Source organism: Trachurus trachurus, assembly GCF_905171665.1.
Source record: "Trachurus trachurus genome assembly, chromosome: 3".
NCBI lineage: Eukaryota > Metazoa > Chordata > Actinopteri > Carangiformes > Carangidae > Trachurus > Trachurus trachurus.
Window position 1 is genome coordinate 39,126,890 of NC_139893.1, and position 20,164 is coordinate 39,147,053.

Here is a 20,164-nt window from a genome sequence, read left to right on the forward strand (position 1 = left end):
GTGACAGCCGAGGCGAGGAATAAATCTGAAGATCTTTACCCGTAATGTACAAACTGGAATAAAGCAGTCTTTCAGCTCAGAGTGTTAATATCTCCGAGCTCCCTAACAGACAAGAACAAAAGGAAAATTTGACAAGCTACTTAGAGGAGCCTCCTTTTCTCACTTCTTTCTCTTGTTTACCTTTAGCACCTTAACGAATTGCCCCCATATACAACTGTGTTTTTGAAACGCTCACTTGTCACAGGTGTTCTTTGCAGAGAATGGGGCCTGGTTTCAAGGGGGGTATTACAGCAAATCACTAGACAGGGTTTTAAAAGAAGAAATTCCTCAAGATCCCCTCTCCTGTATTTGAAAGTCAGTTCTGTGTAACTCGGTTCACACTGCTAATGAATAAAATACAATTTGGGAGAATATTTTTGCTCCTGTTTTCAACTAGCTCTCAGGCAGCCCACTGGCTTTGGCTGTGCTTTTCACTGTAGGCATGATGAAAAGGACGAAAACACTAGAGAGAAGACTGCAGACGTGCATGTGTGCCGACCTATACATGTGTGTGTGACGTACAGTGTGCACATCAGTGAGCAGGACAAACAAATGCATGAACTTTAGAAGGAAGAAAAAAAACGTCACCTTTTTTGTTCATACGCCGCTCACGTCTGTGTTTGTCTCTTTTGATAAGGCCCTTTCATCTTGCTTGCATTGATTACAGGCTGACGAGTCACAGTGATACACTTAGGGCCCCTTTTCATGTCTGCAGCCCCCGCGACACACACTAGGTCCATTGTGATGAGGAATGTCTCCTTTCATGCCCTGAACTCGCCTGTGAAAGCATGTCAATAATCTTGAGGCAGTGGGCGCTTCACAATACTGCTGTGACCAACCCACCCCCCCACCCCACCCCTCGTCAAACCAGATCAGTATGGAAATAGATCACATTTTGTACTAGGCCAAGGAAAAGCAGTGGTATGGTTGAAAGAACAGAGGGTTGAATACACAGAGTAATTAACCTGATGGATGCAGATCAAATATTTCACAAAGGTGAGACTAGTTACACGAGAAGAAAAACACTAATCTGTGTTAAGCTCTTGAAGAAGTCCTCACTTGCAACTTGACAAACCACACCAAACATCTAGAGAACAGCTTTTTTTAAAAGGATAATTCAACATTTGCCCAATGCCATAATCCCTATAGTCATAGCAGTAGGTTTGTTACCTTTAATTGTCGGTGCAAGTGGTTCTTAGAACGGCGGAGCAGAGCCGCAAGCTGCTCAGAGCTACGCTACGGAGGCTAATGGGATTTCTTGGTTTCCCTCATCAAACTCATCAAATACACAATCCAACAACTCCACAACGCTCTGGTGGACAAGTTGTGACCTGCACATTCACCACGCTATGAGATAATAATAACAGAACGTTACGAGACAGAGTTGTTTTTGAGGTAAATACAGAGACTGCTTGATGAAAAACTGCCCCTGACGGAAACGCGCATCAGCAGTTTTGCATGAATTTACCTTGAAAACAACTGAGTCTCGTAACGTTCCGTTATTATCTCATAGCGTAGCTCTGAGCAGCTTGCAGCTCTGCTCCGCCGTTCTAAAAATAGCTTGCACCGACAATTAAAGGTAATAAACCTACTGCTAAAACTATAGGGATTATGGCGATGGGCCAATTTGCCAAAAATGTTGAATTATCCCTTTAACTTTGCATAGCCCCTCCTTTTTTTCACACTCCTGGCCTGCAGAAGGCCAGTGAAGATGGTTTCTCTTCTCAGGAAATATCAAGATCCTTGTTGTATACAGCGGGAGCAGGAACCAGCGCTGGTTCGCTATAGAAGCTGTGGTTTTGGTCCTGGGGGTTTGTTTGAGCAAAGAATGTGATACCATAAGCAGAGTAAATGGGATTTGAGTCTTTAGTGGCCACGAAGCCATTGAAAATATACATCAGTTATATTTATTTTGCGGCTGGTGTGAGCCGGCGTGGTGTTGCGGAGGGGGTTGGAGGATTCCGTTGGCCAAGCTCTTGCAGAGATGAGAGTGAAAAGAGCCAATCATTGCTCTGTGAAGAATTAAAACCACCTCTGTAAATAGCCCCAATATTTGTGTAGTGCCTCAGAGTGGGAGTTTCACAGCGTCTGGGTTTCCAGTGCAAATAAACAGTGCAGAGGTCTACAAGGGTATGGCTGCCCCCCCCCCCTCAGAGGTGAAGCCCGCTCCTTTGTTGCTGCCTAATCTGGGCCGCTCTCTATTGAGCGGGATGAAAAGTGGATTTTTGTGCAAAGTGTTTGTGTTTTTGTGTTTTTGTGTTTGTGCGTGCGTGCGTGCGAGACATATCCTCAAAGTGTCAGATGAAGCTGGATGATAATGTTTGCATGTGGTTCTTGAATCAGTCTCGGGCCTGTGGAGACCGCTGCTGTGTTTGCCAGTTCCCAGATAACCCACATCCTTACACTGGACCTACACATGCCAGTGCCAGGATCCTCAGTGAAGAGAAAAACTGACAAGTATCATCAGAGCTGACCAACACTTCTGCTTAAGTCTACAGCACCCGGCCACTTCAGTAGAGATATGGTGACTGGAGGATGTCGTTGATATTCATACGGCTGATAACTGACAATGTAAAAACTAGTCGTACGCCACATTTGAAATACACCTTAACAACTCTATCTGTCAGTGGAAAGTGGAGGATATAGATAGAATATGTAAGTTTTCAGTGCTCCCATCTAAAATATAAAGTCGTTTTTCCTTCAAGGAAATAGATAAAGATGTGAGCCTGAAATACCTGAGTGAAACTGTATAAATAGTAACTGCAGAAGTTCATCGTTTCTGAAACAAACTTCCAAACCATCTCAATGTCATTTTTAAGTATTGTGACATGGAAATGAGTAGGCCTTGGCAAGGGATCATAAAAATATTTAGTTATTTTCTCCCACTTTATACTTGGCAGTATCTCATATTTGAGGTACAGGAAGAGGTGCTTAGCATCGCCATCATCAAATCTTACAAAAAACAGTGGCGTCCTCTCTAAAAACATCCATTATTTACTTAACCATTACTTATTACCACATGTAGACAACTTATCATCCCAAGGGTGGCAGTAGAATTATACCAAATACAGTGTATAGTGCAGGTTGTTCAGGTAAAAACACCATACAACAGTAAAACCTGTGGGAGAATTAGGTCTCCAATACACCTAACTAACATCTCTCTGGAATATAAGAAGAAATGGAGCAAGTACTAAATACACAAACAAACTTTTTACAGAAAGAGCCGGAGGTGAAGTGAACCACTGATCCATACTGCAAAACAATGGAGACTGCATAAGGTTGGAGGCTATAGAGTCTTCCTGAAATCTGTATTATTGTCTTGGTCTGTCTCTCTTCCACATGCAGCCAGGAATCCACCAGTGTGGTTGAGGTCAAGGGTCAAACCATGTAGAGGCAGAGAGGAAATTATTTCAGTCATTTTTTATAGAGATAACTTTATAATTAGAATTTTTCCATAACTCAATAATGAACTTTTCATACTTTTTTATTAAAATATATCAAGCATATTAAAGATGTGAATATATCACCATGTTATAATTCAGATTATGTAATTAACTTTGTGCAACCTTTTCTTGCGTAATTCAATTTTTTGGCAAAGTTGTGTCATAATAAAGGCTCATTTTCTATATGTGCGTTTCTCCACCTGCTTACACTTTACCCGTGTTTTTGTCTGACCACAGCTGAGCGAGCTGATGAAGTCCCATCAGGAAGTTTGGATTTTGATGAGTTCAAAAAGTCTGTTCCTAGTCAAACTACTAAAATTATAGAGCGGTAAGATAATTTATCATTAGAAACTGTGTATGACAAACCGTCATACACAGTCTCCTCGCGAGTATGGCTTACTGACATGTCCTCAGTACATCAGTTATTATCCCAACTCATGTCAGAGCATCTGCAGGAGGGATCCATTTGTTGCTAAGCAACAGCTAAAGCTCCCAGCATGCTAGCTACACTGATGTTTAAAATTCGGTATAGCCTACCTCTTGATTTTTGGGCGCTTTATGCTGCAAATAATATGGAGTGTACCAAAGCTGAGTTTAGATTTGAGATTCATTTACGCAGGTTAATGCACATGTTAGAAATACTTTGTTTAGGCCAAAGGAAAAAATACAACTGTGATACCCTTTTGGAAAGGTGCTTAATGGTTTCTTTTCTTCTCTTTTTTAAGTTTAGCTTAGGCCCTGAAAAAGCAATATTCATAAAAAATATTCATGTGTTATTTAGCTGCTACAGATTATATCAAATACTTACTCAGTGTGCTGTGTCACATTCTTCAAAGGCTTGAATTTTAGTTTCCTTTGTTGACATTTGTAAATGTAGCCTACCATTGGTGCACATAAGATTTTTTTTCTTTTTTTAATCATCTTGAGGTAGGATAAGTTCATTTTATACTTTCACCAAAAACTGCTCAGATTAATCTTTTATTGTATAATAATAATAATAAGAGGAAGAATGGCTTGGAATTATATAGCGCTTTTCATGGCACCCAAAGCGCTTTTTACAGAAACCATTATTCATTCATACCACATTCACACTGGTGTAAGTATGTTTTACATGCACAGGAAATCTGACCTCTGCATTTGACTCTCCTGAATGTAGCAAAGACGTACACACAGAAGGGGCAGTGAGCAATGAGCACCCAAACACACACTAAGGGGGGGTGGGGGGTTGGTCAGCTGTGCTGCAGCACCTGGGATGCAGTGGGGTGGGGGTACCTTGCTCTAGGGCACTTCCACAATAGATGTGGAGAGAAGGAAAAGCACAGTGCCTCCCACCCTTTTGTCCTCCTGTCGGTCCAGGGATTGGAACCGACGACCTTCTGGCTCCAGGCCTGCTTCTCTCTTACTTTAACACAATTAAACCCCCGGCAGTTACATTTAACAACTTCCTGATGAATCAAATGATGTAATAAAACGATAGATATCATATAAGCTCATAAAACCTTGCCTTCTTGTATTCAGGAGTACAAAAATCCCACCCTTGGATTTGAATATGAAGGCACTTAATGGACACCCAGATAAACAAATAAATACAGTTTTAGAGGAAAATGAGGACAGAAACAGATGAATGAAATGAGCCAATGTTTGAGCGAGGTAAAAGCTTTGTTTTGCAGCAAATGTTTTCATGGGGGAGGGGTTGAAGGGGGTGTGCGTGTGTGTGTGTGGAGGGGGGGGATCAAACTGATATTTAGCCCCTACTGGCTTTTTTTTTTCCTGCTTTTGTTTTATGCAAGGCTCTTTTTACCACATGGTAGTGACAGATTGTTTGAGCTGAAAGGAAAAGCCATTTGAAGCTAATTAAGCAGCCATTCCAGGCACTATTCGCAGGCAGGAGGGAGAGTAGCACAGGCATTTGTCAGCGCCGTACCCAACGTGGGTTTAATTGACAACCGGGGCTCCTGACTGACAGCTCTTCCAGCGCTGCACCAATCGCAAGCCGCTTAGGAAGACAGCTGCGACGCCATTGGATGAAAAGCAGCGAAGGGGAGCGACGAGGAGGGGAGGGGCGGACCCACGTGGGGCCCGGTGTAGCGAGCAACACGTGATAGGCTGATATCCTGAAGCGCAGACGTGTTGTAGCCTACCTAGTGCTGCTGATAGGAAAGCTTGTAGATGCTTGAGGTCTCGTTAGAAATAGGTCGATCAATTCAAGTCACTCAAAGGACACTCTGCTGTAGATTAAGCGGTATTCACATCTTCTGCGCACTTCGGTTCTTGAATGAATTTCTATGAGCTCCTATTTTTCTTGGCATAGTATCAGGACCTATTTCTTTTTCTTGGCATCTCCACCTCTCCTTGAAATGAGAGCAGAAAGTGTGAGCTTCCTGCTTCAAACTTCAGACTAGCCTTACATGTAATTTGTTCACATGTTGAGCACATACAGCCCGACGCTTTTATTAATAATGATAAATTCTCTCTTTGAATTTCGTGGGCATTTTCTTGTTTACACCAGCATGTAGTGATTTTGAGTCGGCATAGTTTCAAACTGTATAATCCACAGATACATACTAATAATGGGAAACGCTGAACCACCGGCTGCAATGCACGGACATATAAATTATTGCCTTTTGTTTTGAACAAGTTGTTGAATGCACTGAATGTCACTTCAAATCCAAAATGGCGAATGTGTGAGGTCACATATCGCGGGCCAATCGGAGCGTTGGTTTGCGGGACACCCCACGTGGGGATAGAGCGCTGCGATTGGTCAACGCCGCTAAACTCCTCCGGAGGAGCTGATTGGTCAACGCGGGGCCCTCTCTCGGCAGTCGGGTCCTCGTGTCAGTGAGCAGTCTGTGTGTGGTACCGCGAGCGGCGGAGGAACTGGGTAAACCCAACAGCAAGCGAGTGGTAGATTTCTCAACGGTCGACATTTTCAAAAAAAGAGAAAAATTCAACCGTTTATTCGCTTTAAATATTCTTTGGACTTACTGGAATATTGGTGCGCTGTTTCTGGATCTAACATAGGCTTTCTTTGAAGTTGTCTGCTGTCAACAACTCGTCCCAGTCGAGTGGTTTCCAACGTCCGACCGGACGGAGAGACGCTCTCCTCCGCGGGATCACCGGGCTTTTTAAAGGACTCTCAACAAGTAAAGAAGAAGTGTATGAAAAATAAGAGACGGCGACGGACATTTCCCGCTCCTATCACTCCGCGGTGACGGCTACAAGTCGAGGATATTAAGCTTTGTGTTTGGATACAATTTTTTTTTTTTACCTGTGGAGAAGAAAGGGGAGGAATCGGTCGAGACAAAGGTAAAAAGGACTACGAGGAGAGAGCCGCTAACAAGATGGGTGGTGGTGGTGGTGGTGTGGCTTTATGGCAGCCGACTTTGAGAGCAGCAGCTCCTTGTTTTCCGATCTGACCGGACCACCAAAACACCCCGAGTGTGTGCGTGCGTGTGTGTGTGTGCTCCCCTTTGTGGAAACCAAGTCGTTAGATTAACGAGAAAAAACAAAGCATCGTGTCGCTGAGGTTGTGAGTGATCAAAAGTCTCAACTTTGGGATTTATTTGACACACGTTTTGCTGCCACACTTGTTTTTTTTCCTACTGTGGTGCAAAACACACATTTAATTTTTTGGCGAACACGTTTTTTTTTTTTTTTTTTTTTTTTAATTGGCATGACAAGATAAGATAAACAAACATCTTATTCTCGTTTTCAGTCGTTAGGTAGTGCGGTGAAGTTCATTAAAGAAACCCACTGATTTACAACCAAGGTGCAGCACTCCTTCCTGCGAAAGTGAATCAGCTCTTCAGCTCTGCCCCGTTTTCTGTTTGTTTAGGTACAAAGGGGGGAAAAAAGGCCGGCGAGGTGATACATCCAGTGGTCGGGGTCTGAGTGTGCGCTTCGCAGCCGAGAACAGGGCTTTGTCCGCCGCCATCCTGCGTGTACAGGGGAGGGGGTGGCGGTGATTTACCGCACCTTCGCTGGGATTACGGAAAGAGAGAAAACACAGCGATTCCCTTGTGTAAAGGACTCGACATGTATCCACAAGGCCGGCATCCGGTAAGTAGCTGTCTTTGTCACTGTTTGTAAATTGATGCAACTGCGCCGCCCATCAAAATAGCCTAATTAGCTCGTCGGAGTGGAGCTGCTGATCCACACCTTACTATTTATGGTCTGCATCGGTGCTTTGCTCGGCGCTCCGCTCTGCGAGGAAAGAAACTGGGAGATCGTGTTTATTGGCAGCCAGATCAAAGATTTTTTTGGCTGAACTCGAGAAAGCAATCATCACCTCCTTCTGCAAGCTGACTTAATTTTTATGTGCAGTTATAGTTTTTAGTTGCATTTCCAGTGCTGAAAGGTTAATTGAGCTTGTTGCGCAGCATGCACTGAAACCCCCCCTAGCACAATCCTCTGCCTACCATGTAACATTGCTTTGAGGATGGATGAAGACCCCCCCCCCACCTCCACTCCACTCCACCCTCACACCCACCCCCCTCTCTCCGCCATCGTTGCACATGTTGAGTGAAAGTGGCTCCATCCTCTGCCACTCAGAGCTCAGGGGAAATGTGAGGACAAACCATTAAGAGAGAAAGAGATAGAGGAAGAAGAGGGGGGGGGGGAAATCCAGTTTACTAAGAAACAGCAGCAGGAGGAGGTGGTGAGACAGAGATGAGACTATTATCTGGGGCTGTGATGGTGGGATTTACACCTGTGGTATCTGTAACCTTGTACATTTCCAGGCACCTCACCAGCCAGGGCAGCCTGGCTTCAAGTTCACCGTGGCAGAGTCCTGTGACAGGATCAAAGACGAATTTCAGTTCCTGCAGGCCCAGTACCACAGGTAATGACTAGCCTACTGTAAACAACATTGACTTCCTGGAAAGAATAGGAAGAGGAAGCTGCCTCTGTTTTGTGTTTTGTTCCATTTATGCAAGTCTACATTGAACACAAAGATACATGTATATGACACATGTATAAGTTTGTTATTGCTAAACACTCAGATTTAAGATGGAAGATGTTCATTCTCTCAAATATGTTGTTGTACTAGCACAATCCCAAATTAATCATCGCCGTATCTTCCCTCCTCTCATCCCCAAAGTCTGAAAGTGGAGTACGATAAACTGGCCAACGAAAAGACAGAGATGCAGCGCCACTACGTCATGGTAAGAGCAACAACCCTAAAGCCGAGAGTCTGATTTAACAGCCGTATCCTCCCTTTTGCCTCAGGTGAACAGTCACAGGTGGTGCAGCTGCGTGGTGTTTTTGCACAGGCCGTGTTAGCATTTGTCCCGTCTTGGTGCTGCTGTTGTTGACTCGCGCCTGTGTTTTCATTGGATAAGAAGGTGCAGGGGGCGGGTGTGTGTGTGTGTGGAGAGGCAGTTGAAACTCAACCAGGGGTCAAATGTCCAGCTATTGATTGTTGGGTGTGACGACCCCCCTCAATGGCTCCGGGGTCCTTTTTATGACCCCCCCCCCCCCTCCCCCCACCCCTCCCTAACACACCCAACATGACCCACTGGGGGTTAATGACTGGTCTGCCGGCTTTGTGCATGAATCAGAGGGTTTCCTGCACTCTTATTATACTCTCCTGGGGTGAACCACGGGGTCGCTGAGACGCTTTAGACACACCCAGGAGTTTCTCAGATGTGGGGAGACTTGGTGTGTTTCTCTCTCCAAGCATTAAAACAATAAACCGCTCGTTGGGGCCAGATGTATAATATCCCAATATTATTAAAAGTGCTTGTGTTACACAATCTGGGGAAATGTATTCAAAACGTAACATGAAATAATTAATTTGATGTCAGTGCAGTAAACCACATGTCTTTCTTTTGTCAAGACAAAACTGCACAATCAAAACAAAAACTCAGATTGAGATTCGTTGATGGCGTCGAATGAATCAGTAATTGTTTTGAAAATGGATTTATCATTCAAGCCTCCTTTTTAATCAAAGAATGCACAACATCCACTGTTTCCAGATCCTTTAGATGTGAAGTGTTGCTGCTTTTCTTTGTTATTCAAGACACACGTTTGGATTTTGAACTGTTGTTGCAACAAATCTGAGCAATTTGAAGGAAACAACGGAATCAATAAATGGACAAAATGATCAGCGGATTAACAATGACAGTAATTGGCACAGTCTAAATCCAAATTCAAGTCATATTGATGCATAGGTGTTCTCTAACATATTGAAAGTTGATGCGCTGCCTGGCATTTCGCTCTCTAGTTATGTGCAATCAGTGAGCCGGTGCTTTCATCTCAACTTGAAATAGGTGCTTGATTTCTATGAAAACCCTCTGAAGGGTTAAATGTAAAACTGTTCCTGAGCTGCAATTAAATCACATTACGTTCAGTTCAGAGGCCCCTGGTGATCAGATAGAGACGATGAAATCTGTGCCTCTGCAGTGACGACCTAACTCTCAAGTTCTTTTAATGCGGGGTGGAAAGCCACATTGTGTGCGTGGAAAAAGAACAGTCTTTATCTGACAAAGTGATACGACTTCAACTTGATTCTAAGTTTATGTATTTGTGCGCTTATCTTGTTTTCACATGAAAGGAATGACTTAAACCAAACGCAGCAGTATGTTTGTTAAATATTATTTTCCCTGCGAGGAAACCAGAAGGTGGTGGGAGTAGGTATAATAAATGGAAACTGTTTGCTGTGTGTTTGATAAACAGCACAGACAAACTATTAGGCTTTGGTTTGTATGTGGCGGCGGTGGTGGTGGTGGTGGTGGTGGGCTCACAAGCTTTTGGCACACAACAGCAGATAATGTTGTTTTCAATAATAGCATTGGCTTTCCCCTTGGTTTTCGAAGCCATAGACAGTGTTTGTGCTCAAAAGCTGGCAGTGCCTCGTCGAAGTAAACAGGAACAGTAGCCAGTCATCTGTCTGCTGTGGCTGCAAAAAGTACATGAAGTTTTCAACCTCTTTGGTTAATGTCAGTGTTTATTAATTGTTCTCTCCCGCACTGAATCATGTATGCAACTTCTCTTTTATTGTTTGGGTGCTTTTTTTTTTGCAGCTCTGTGGAACTAACAAGTTCACTTGTATTCCTATTATGTTGCTCACAAAGGGCATGGAGGATAAATATAATAGCCTCTTATGACTTCTGTGATTCAATGTGCAAATGAAAAAAACGCATCTATGGTAAACGTTCTTTAATGTTTTTTCCCCCTCTATTATACAGTACTACGAGATGTCGTATGGGCTCAACATTGAGATGCACAAACAGGTATGTAGCCATATCAGAGATGGGCTGTGTATAGCCAAAACAATGTTGTTTTTTCCCCCTCAGTGATGAAGGAATATAAACACACCGTCACACACACCGTCACACACACACACACACACACACACACACACACACACACACACACACACACACACACACACACACACACACACACAGACACACACACATACCTGACCTTAGTTTCTGCCCTCATTCTTAAATGCCTTTTGAAGGCATACCCATACCGGCTTCCTGTAGTGAAAATGCTGACAGGCTAAACAACACGAAGGGCATGCTGCCTGATGGGGATGGTTTGATAAGATTAAAGTGAAGTATTTGGCAGGGAGTCTGAGAGGATGTGTTTTTGTGTGTTTTGTCCTTCTGAATGTGCGTGTGCGTCTGCCTGGGTGTGTGTATTAGTGTGTGTGTGTGTGTGTGCAGGCATACACATGCCTACACTATTCCGTGTCTGTTTCCCACAGTGCCAGGCGGGCTAAAAGCTCATTAGTTCAGCTGCCACCCAGCACTGGGCATCACGCTGCAGTGGAAAGACTTGTACAGATGAATATGTCAAAACCACCCAGGGAGCAGTCTCAGTGAACTGGATGCATGGAGGAATGAGGCATATATATTAAAATCACCTAAGCCTCAGACTCTGACCTCTCTGCTGCGTGGCTTCCAGTTGATCTCTGGCCTGTCGTGTCCAGAGCTCTGGACGCCGCAGCTTGGTCTAGTGTTTGTGGAAACCATCCCTCAACACAAACACTTAGTTGGCTCAAAGCTGCTGCACCACCAGGGAGGAGGCCTGCTGTAGTTTCCTCGAGCAAGCTTTAGTCACTCGGCCCAGCAGTGCTGCTCTGATGAAAGAAGAGCTTTCCTCACTGACTTAGTTCTGACTACTGTCTGTGTGATTATAACAGCTTCTAAAAAACCATGCTTCACCTCAACATGTTGTCCCTTTGGAAACAGTCTGCGTGTGTTTTGTGTTGCTCTGACACATCAAGTTAAAGGAAGATGATCTGTTTTACTTTATTTTAAATTGAAGTATTTTAGTCTTGTTAGTGCAGGTTGGACAAAACAAGCTCTCAGGATTTCTTTTCACTGAATTATGAAGAATATTTTTATACTCTTATATTTAATGGACTAAAGAATCAGCTGTAAAACGGCTGAGATTAACCTGATGGTGAAAGCAGTTGTTAGTATCAGAAACCACAATAACAGCTGTACACAAGGGTTCTGTCTGGCTGTAATGACCTTTTAGTGTGGTGATCAGCTGATGTCTCCAGACTCTACAGACCATAGTCCTGGATGTAATACATCCTACTCTCTATAAGTCAGATAAAAACTGTATATAGAATTGCAAATCACCAGTTTCATTAAAGAGCTGACCCCGAGGCTTTTAGTCAGCTACATGACACCCACATCTTCTTTTCCACTCTTTGTATATGTCTCAAATGTATCAGCATTATCTTTTATTCTGTTCACTTTAAAAAGGAGGGAAAAAAAGAAGAACATGATCTGGAGGTGCCCATCTTTTATCTTTTGACACTTACATTTCCATTTTCTCCGATTCCTCCCCGCTTTCTGTTTCACTCAGTCATCTTTGCCTCAATTCTCCTCTCCCACCTCCTCCTCGTGCCCCTTATGTCTTTTCATTGCCTTCCACCCCTCCCCTGTCTTGCCCGCCACCACCACCCCGACGATGTGATGTGAATGATGGCCCTTGTGTCATTAGCTGTTTGATATGATGTATGAGAGTGGGAGTCTGTCAGAGAGGGAGAAAGGGAGACAGAGAGGTGGGGTGGAGGCTCCATGGCCCCTCACATCCAGAAGGTTAATGGCATCAGTGGGAGGGTAGCCCAGTTGGAACAGCAGCACACCACACAATTCATCAGGTGGAGACGTTTTCTCATTTTTTTTGTAGGCATGCGATGTGTGTGTGTGTGTGTGTGTGTGTGCTGTTGCTGTGTGTCGCTAACAAGGTGTCTTTTCCGCTTATGAAGGAGCTGGTTGCATCTCAACCTCCTCCACCGTTCTTGGAGATTTTCTTGTCAGGTACTTATCACAAACAAGGAGGCTGAAGCAAGGCACGGTTGGGGGGGTGGAACTCGTTGTTGTCGTCGGTGGTGGTGGTGGTGGGTGCTGGTGGCAGCGGACAAGACGAGCTGGAAAAAAAGTGTGTGTGGAGGCGGGCGGGGGCGAGAGGCTTCAGGGTAAATGGGTTAATCGACTGGCCCTCTCCTGCGCATCTTCTTTGTTTATCAATAAGCCCGGCGGAGTTGACGGGAGCGCCGTGAATAATGCATGATTCCCGCCACCTCCCCCCCATCCCCCCTCGGTGAACCAGTGTTTGTGATGACATCAGCGAGAGGTAAACAGACAGCCCTTAGCCGTCCATGTGATCCGGCGGGGAAGGGAGGGGGGGGCTGGATTATTGGATGCAGGCGGGCACATCACGCCGCCTCTGTGGAAGATTTATTGCAGCGTGGAAAGAAAAAAAAAAGAGGCGATAAACTCACTTTGTGTTGTTATTGCTACAAAGCTGGATTGAAAAGAAGGGGGATTGGCATTTGCACACACATATGCATAGAAATAAATATTCATAACCCCTTTACATGGTAACACCAGTGGTGTCTTTACACAAACCCACTGTAAGTCAAGTTCCAGCAGACACAGCTTCCCCTGCGCTGCAGCTGATTTGAATGGGGCTTGCTTGCTTGCAAAGGGATGTGTGTGGCTGCTGGGGGGGTAATTTGTTTTGACAGTGTCTCTTATGATGGCAAAGAGTGCAGGGTGGAGGTAATCACCCTCGCTCGCTGTCAATAAGTGATTTTAATTAGCGCAGCTCATTAGGCTGCCTCAGCAACGTGCCCTGCTGACTCTGTGGTGTGGGGTGTGGTGGTGGTGGTGGTGGGGGGGGGGGGGGGGGGTTGCTTTGTTTTTCCCCTACCTCTGTTCTCTGTTGTGCTCCCTGTTTATCTCCCTTGTACGCCTGCCTACGTTTTGATTTCAGCTGTCTCGGGTAAATCGAAAGCAAAAAGAGAACACGAAACGGAGGAAAATCCAACCCACTGATGATCCTATACCTTCTTATCAAATTTGGCTGCTTGCGTCTTTGGTAGCCATTTTGTGAATCTGTTTTTTTTGTGTGTGTGTGTGTGTTTTTTTTTTTCTTGTATCCATTTCCTCACTTCTTGAATGAACGAGGGGAAACTGAGAAAGTGCTTTATCGAGGGGAGTCATGTCCGCTTCCTGGATGGAGGAAGAGGCTGAAAAGGAGGAGCAGAGGGGAGGAAGAAAGAGAGAGCTTGTGCAAATGAATAATTTATACAGGATTCCTGGAATTGTTTGCCAAGGTGATGATGGCCGACCTGTCTCTAAGCCAAAACAAACTGACTACGAGAACACACACACAGTCTCTCAAGGGAGGTTGACGAGGTTACTGGAGGCTGTGAGACGAGCTTTATTTTGATAGCCGGGCTAGAAGGGCTGGTAGAACAGAGTTACACAATTAGTGCCTGACTGTGTGTGTGTGTGTGTGTGTGTGTGTGTTTATGTGTACTCAACCAGCTGATGGTGGTTTTGGTGTGTCAGTGTTGATGTGGTGAAATGGGAAGAAAGTGTGTGTGCTGTCGTGTGCACGTGAACTGCATAATTCAAAATAAGAACTATAAATATATATTGTCTGCATCATGAGGATTTGAACTCTAACGAAATCAAATGTAATCTGTTGGAAAACAGCCCATTTCCATATACGCGCCCCCCCCCCGCAGAAAAGGATGTCACTTCCTTTTTGTGTGTATGAGCTCAAAATAGAATGACATGCACATGCAAAATATTCCTCATGCATTTGTAATGAACAAGATACCTCTAAGTGCCTCTTTCTTCCTCGGCTCTGGCTGAGAAGATAATTCCCAAACAGCCATCTCTGCCCCCCCCCCCACACACACACACCCCACCCCCCCTCCTCCCGTCATATGCCACTTGTTTTCCTCGCCAATTGAATCCTCGTCAGAGACTCTGCTCTCCACTCGGGGGCTAATGCCTGGAGCGACAAACAGCCAAATGGCTTTCAACGCACCATTGACAGAGGGATGCAATGGAGAGAGAGCCTCTCCAAACTCTGGTGCTACTAGACAACCCTGAGTACCTGTAATTGTGGCGCTGCAGTGAAAAGCTTCTGCTGGCTCAAAGGCTTCTGTTTTCAGTGGCTTTAAGTGTCAATAAACTCTTTCCAGTGCCCGTCTCTGCTGCTAAAAGCACCGTGGAAAACAGCGCCTGCAAAGTAAAGTGGGAGTCATTTAAGAGTGCCGGGGAGTCATCGGATGTGATGCGTTCTAAGTACCCCCCCCCTTCAAAATGACTGTCAAAAAGTCGTGTAAATAAGCCCATGTGCCCATTTGCCCTCTGTAACGTGGGTGAACTCTGCCCGAATGGAGTGCAGAGACCAGGTTTTTTAAAAAAGAAAGAAAGACGACATATCTGGCATTGATCCAGTGGAGGGGTGTTACAGCACAGTTTGTCTCAGGTTGAGGCATGAGTCATGTTTGCCCCGGCTGGCACTCTAGTAAATAGCACCTGTGATATGATGGACGGGCAAAATGTTGAGCATCAGCGCCGCAATAATTAGGGCACAAAAGGGAAAAACAAAAATGGATGCGAAGGAAGTCTGTTCTATTGTTTGATTTCCTGCCTCCAAAAGTAATAGTCAAACTCTGGGGGTGAATTTCAAAGGAAGCCAAGGGTTCGGGAACATTTAACCTTAAAAAAAACCCAAACCCACTTCGGCATGATCTCAGCCCTCAAACCACCTGGTGTTCCAGCTTGGCTTTTCACAAAGAACCCCAGAGAGAAACCTCTGTGTGTGTGTGTTTTTTTTTTTAAACACAGTGCGCCGAACGATTCGACACAAAAAGCAGAAGGCACCTGCATTCCACAAATGTTTTTGGCCCCAGACGACGGCGGCGGCGGCTCCAGAGTGGTGATTTGGTAACAAACAAATGGATGCCTTTTTCTTTTTGCGAACTGGTTTGTGGCGAGTGTTTTGCGGCGTTGTCGCTCTAATAGCGGAGTGTATCGGCATACTGCTGTTTTCCTACGAGCCCCACATCGCTCCCCCCTCGCAGCCATTTCCAGAGAAGTGGTGCGATACTGAAACACTCTAATCCTACTGTGTGTCATTGTATCCAGCCCCCGCTAATGATGATGGTTTATGAGTCTCTATAGAGCCCCCTCCCTCTCTCTGTGTCTGCCCCCCCCCACCCCACTCCTCCTTCCCCACAGTTATCCCTCATTAATTTCCCGTGCCGATCAGATCGACAGGCCGAAAATTCAATTTAATGACCTGCCTCTGTGCTGCGCCTAATATGATTTTACAGGCTGTTCTGGTCAGGGCCCCAGCCCAATTTACATAACGATCAGCCGTGCCAGATAGCGTTGCCCCAGCAACAGAAGAGGGGGAAGATGACAGAGGAAGAGGAAGAAGAAGGAGAAGGAGGGCGGGCACAGAGGGGAGTAGTGAAGATTAGCATGGAAGGGGTGTGAAGAAGCATTTGGAAGAAGAGGAGGAGGAGGAGGGGGGGGGGGGTGCTGGATGGAGAGAGAAAGCACAGAGCGTCTAAGGTCAGACGGGGGTTGTGAGATAATTCCTGACAGGCCAGTAAAGGTCTGTCCCCTCTTCTTTCCTTCTTTTCCTGTCCCCCTCCTCCTCCCCTCTTCCAGAAAGGAAAGAGTGACACAGAGGTTGTGCAGAGGGCCGCTGGCACCTCCTTTTACCCCTCTCCTCCCTCCTCCCTCCCCCCTCCCCCCCTTTTCACAGTCAAACAAGGTTAAGGGAGAAAATGACTGGAATGCAGCACCGTGTAAAACGGCGGGAAAGACCTCTTCACCCCACACACACCTGCTGGGCCTCCACCCCTAATCTCTCCCAATCAATTAGTTCACCTCCCTCAGTTCAGTCAAACCACATTACCGTAGTGTCAAATCAGAGGGTTTCACTCCACCATTCATCACCCCCCCCACCATCCCATCTCCCTCATCCTGCTTTCTACTTTTGTGTTTCTATCCTCCTCCTCCTCCTCCTCCCCCCTCTTATTCCTCCTCCTGTGGAAAGTACAGAGTTTAAAAAAAGGAAATGGGTTTGGGCAAAATGTCTTGGGACGTTCAAGTGCGGTAGACAGATAGTCCAGTATATCCATTTGTCCAAATGTAGCGCCGTAAAGTGCTCTATGTTTGTCGAGCCCTGCAGTATCATCTGACTCTCCCAGCTAATATTCCACGGTCGATACCAAAGATGCCTCTGATAGATAGGGCCGGAGAGTTAACCTGTCTGCTCCAGCGCTCCCCACCCTCCTCTCTATGGGCTGTAATTATGAAGTATGGACCTCATTAGGGTCTCTCCAGCCAGATGGTATTAGCATATTTCAGCCTCCTAATGAAATAAGGCCTAATGGAGGCAGGAGAGAGAGGGAAGGAAATTTGTTCCAAGGCGGTCCCAATTTGGTTAAGAAATACATGGTCCATCCGAGGGTCGTCGGAAACAAATGTGTGTGTGTGTGTGTGTGTGCGCGCACAGATGCACACGCTTTTGTAATATAGGTGGTTTAACTGCTTAATTGTAGCGTTGCCCGTGGCGCGCAGTATACTGTAAGACTATCACTCTAATATTCTGCCTCTCTTCTCCTACAGACTGAGATTGCCAAACGTCTCAATGCAATTCTGGCTCAGATCATGCCGTTCTTGTCACAAGAGGTGAGTGTCAACAAAGCTGGCAACATTTTGAAGAATGTGAATGAGTCTCATTTCAGTCACAAGCTGTAGTAACTGCACAAAAGCCTTTTTTTTCTCTTTTTTTTTTTTTTTTTTTTTTTACAGTTATTACATATACTGTATATATAGAGAGACATTACAGTTATTGTGTCAACTGTGACATTTATTGTTTACTAGGAACAAAGATTTGAAGCCGACGTGAGTTTTAGCAGCACAGTCCTTCTAAATACTTAATTTGAATCACAAATAAGAATGTGCCCATTATTTTTAAGTACGCAGCATTTCCGAAACATACTGATCCTTTACCTTCGCCACCTGTTGTTTCATAAACTGCCAAACAAGATACAGAAAATAGAAACAATACATCTGCCAAACCCACAGTGTTCTCTGAAGGGCAAGACTAAACGTGTAAGGAACTAAAACTGGCTGTCACTACTGACAATAGATTTAAGTTTTAGTGGTTTTTATTCACTGTAACTGAACATTCATCTCTCTCTATATATATGATATATTGTTTTGAAGTTGTATCATTGATTTTAAATAGGACTAACTCATGTCTGTGCATTGTAGAGGATATTTTCCCCCTCATCTCTGAAGTGCCTATTTGTGCTGCTACCTACTTGCATTGCTGTGTTTTTTTTTTCCTCCACTCCTTTGTAATGAATTCTTTAGCACCAGGAGTCTCATCCTTGTGTTTGTGTGTCCTGCAGCATCAACAGCAGGTGGCTCAGGCTGTTGAACGGGCAAAGCAGGTGACAATGACTGAGCTGAATGCGATCATCGGGGTACGTGGACTTCCCAATCTGCCTCTGACTGTGTGTATACCCCCTTTTTCTTCCTTCATTTGACCCGAGGCCGGGGGCAAAGCTGCATGCACAGAGGAGAACTGGCACTCCACTCCCAACACAGACACATAGGCTAACCCGAGCACGCCACATTGACGGAGGCTGAGTTCACCTTACGTGCTTCAGCTGAAGCGTTGCATTTCAAAGATAACCTCAGAAAAGGGCAACAGATTCAGGAGGAAAATGGGGGTGAGAAGGAAATAAAGGCATCTTAGCGTATTAATCTGCAACCATTTCCTCCCTCCTCTCTGTGGCATTTGAATGTTCAGGATGAATACAAACTAGCAGTGCCATGTCCTCTGCATTCATGCAGACTTGCCCCCGTCTCAAGTGGTTTATTGTGTTTTTTTTATTTAAGTTTGCCATGTATGCAATGTGCTCTAAACACTGTCCGCAGCTGTAATTTCACTGATTGTTGGTTAACTGTGACCTGTCGGCATGCAGCGTGCGCTTCCTAACAGCAGCTCCGCTCTGACTTTCCCCTCTCGGGCAGAGTCAAAGACCATCTGATATACAGTAACACAGGCCAGGCTGAGATCAGATCATGGTGTTTCTCAGATTTCACTTTGGCTGCACTTTAATTAGATAAAAGGTTCCAGCCAACAGGCTTACCCCTACCTCTGACCCAATAGCAGGAGGAATTAGAGCGGTCAGGTTAGGACAAGCATTGTGATTTGCAACAGAGATTACAGCAGTATGGACTTAACAAGCAATGAACATTAGTGAGGTATAGTGGATAAAAGATTTAGCCGGTGTTTAAGCAATGTTGTCAGAGTGGGTGGAACAGGAAAGTCTCCTCTTAGTCCAAATTTGGGGCGTTGACTGATTATTTCATGATGGCAGCCCCCGCTGCAAGTGTTGGAATGATGTTGTTTAACTACTGCATGAATTAGCTTCTCTTTGCTGTAATGTTTTGTTAAGGCTTGATTAATAGGACACTAATAGATGCTGTAGTGTGCAGTTCTGTTTAATTAGCCATCTATTAATGTTAATATTGGATTTTCACCTGCATGAAACTACCAGCCACTGAGGACTTTCAGGATTCAGCAGTTCAGATATCCAATAGGTGATTTGCAGTCACGTGATTCCGATGACGCGTGAAGTTCAGATGGGGGGCAGGAAGTGGAGAATGGTGATTGGAAATGATGGAAAGCGAGTACTCAAAAGCGTTGGGTGAGCCTGCACGTAGCAGGTATTGTCTAAAAATAGAAAAACATATTGGATATGATCCATACCCACTGAGGAAAAGTGGAAAAAAAAAAAAGCCAGCGGAGTGGAGAGAGTGCGGGGTGTTTGCAGCTCGGAGTCGAAGGAAGGCCGGAGGATCGGTCAGACGGTCAGGAGGTGATCGGCCCCCGAGCTGCGAACACCTGGTGGGAATCACATCGCTGTGTTTCAGTCACGTAATAATCATTTCTTTCACCCACAATGTTGGTATTATTTAGTTTTTCTCGGTTTGTCCAGCTGTAGACAGTGAAAAACTTGGGCATTTTCCTACCGTTTCCCTGACAGCAAAACACTTACTGCCCCCCATCTGCAGTCGTGACTCGTGACCTTCTGCGTGACATCACCTGCAAACCACCTATCGCTGTCCAAAATCCCTGACATCTCCTACTTAGAATTTCAACACAATTCTTCCTCATTCACCTGCTCATGGACAAGGTCTGAACAACGTGACACACATGCTGCATTATATCCACAAACCTGGTTTTAGGACTTCTCAAAATTGAACTTGGTACACTTACATTTGGTAACCATATAATACTAAAAGCCTTGTTTTCTTCTTCATTCATTAAAGAGCATCTGCAGCATTCCAAACTTTTAATAGAGGAAAAGA

General features: G+C 44.9%; 1 protein-coding gene across 5 annotated transcripts in view; it reads left to right on the forward strand.

Annotated features, from left to right (window-relative positions):
- Positions 1 to 6,337: 6,337 nt before the first annotated feature.
- The window catches only part of tle3b (TLE family member 3, transcriptional corepressor b), a 34,686-nt gene continuing 20,859 nt past the window's right edge, over positions 6,338 to 20,164 (forward strand). For all 5 annotated transcript variants that reach the window (XM_084001739.1, XM_084001737.1, XM_084001741.1 and 2 more), the window contains exons 1-7: positions 6,338 to 6,788; positions 7,318 to 7,541; positions 8,222 to 8,322; positions 8,581 to 8,644; positions 10,670 to 10,714; positions 17,402 to 17,464; positions 18,193 to 18,297. In XM_084001739.1, the coding sequence (XP_083857865.1) occupies positions 7,518 to 7,541; positions 8,222 to 8,322; positions 8,581 to 8,644; positions 10,670 to 10,714; positions 17,402 to 17,464; positions 18,193 to 18,297 (402 nt within the window). In that variant the 5' untranslated portion in view covers positions 6,338 to 6,788; positions 7,318 to 7,517. The remainder of the gene's footprint in view (positions 6,789 to 7,317; positions 7,542 to 8,221; positions 8,323 to 8,580; positions 8,645 to 10,669; positions 10,715 to 17,401; positions 17,465 to 18,192; positions 18,298 to 20,164) is intronic.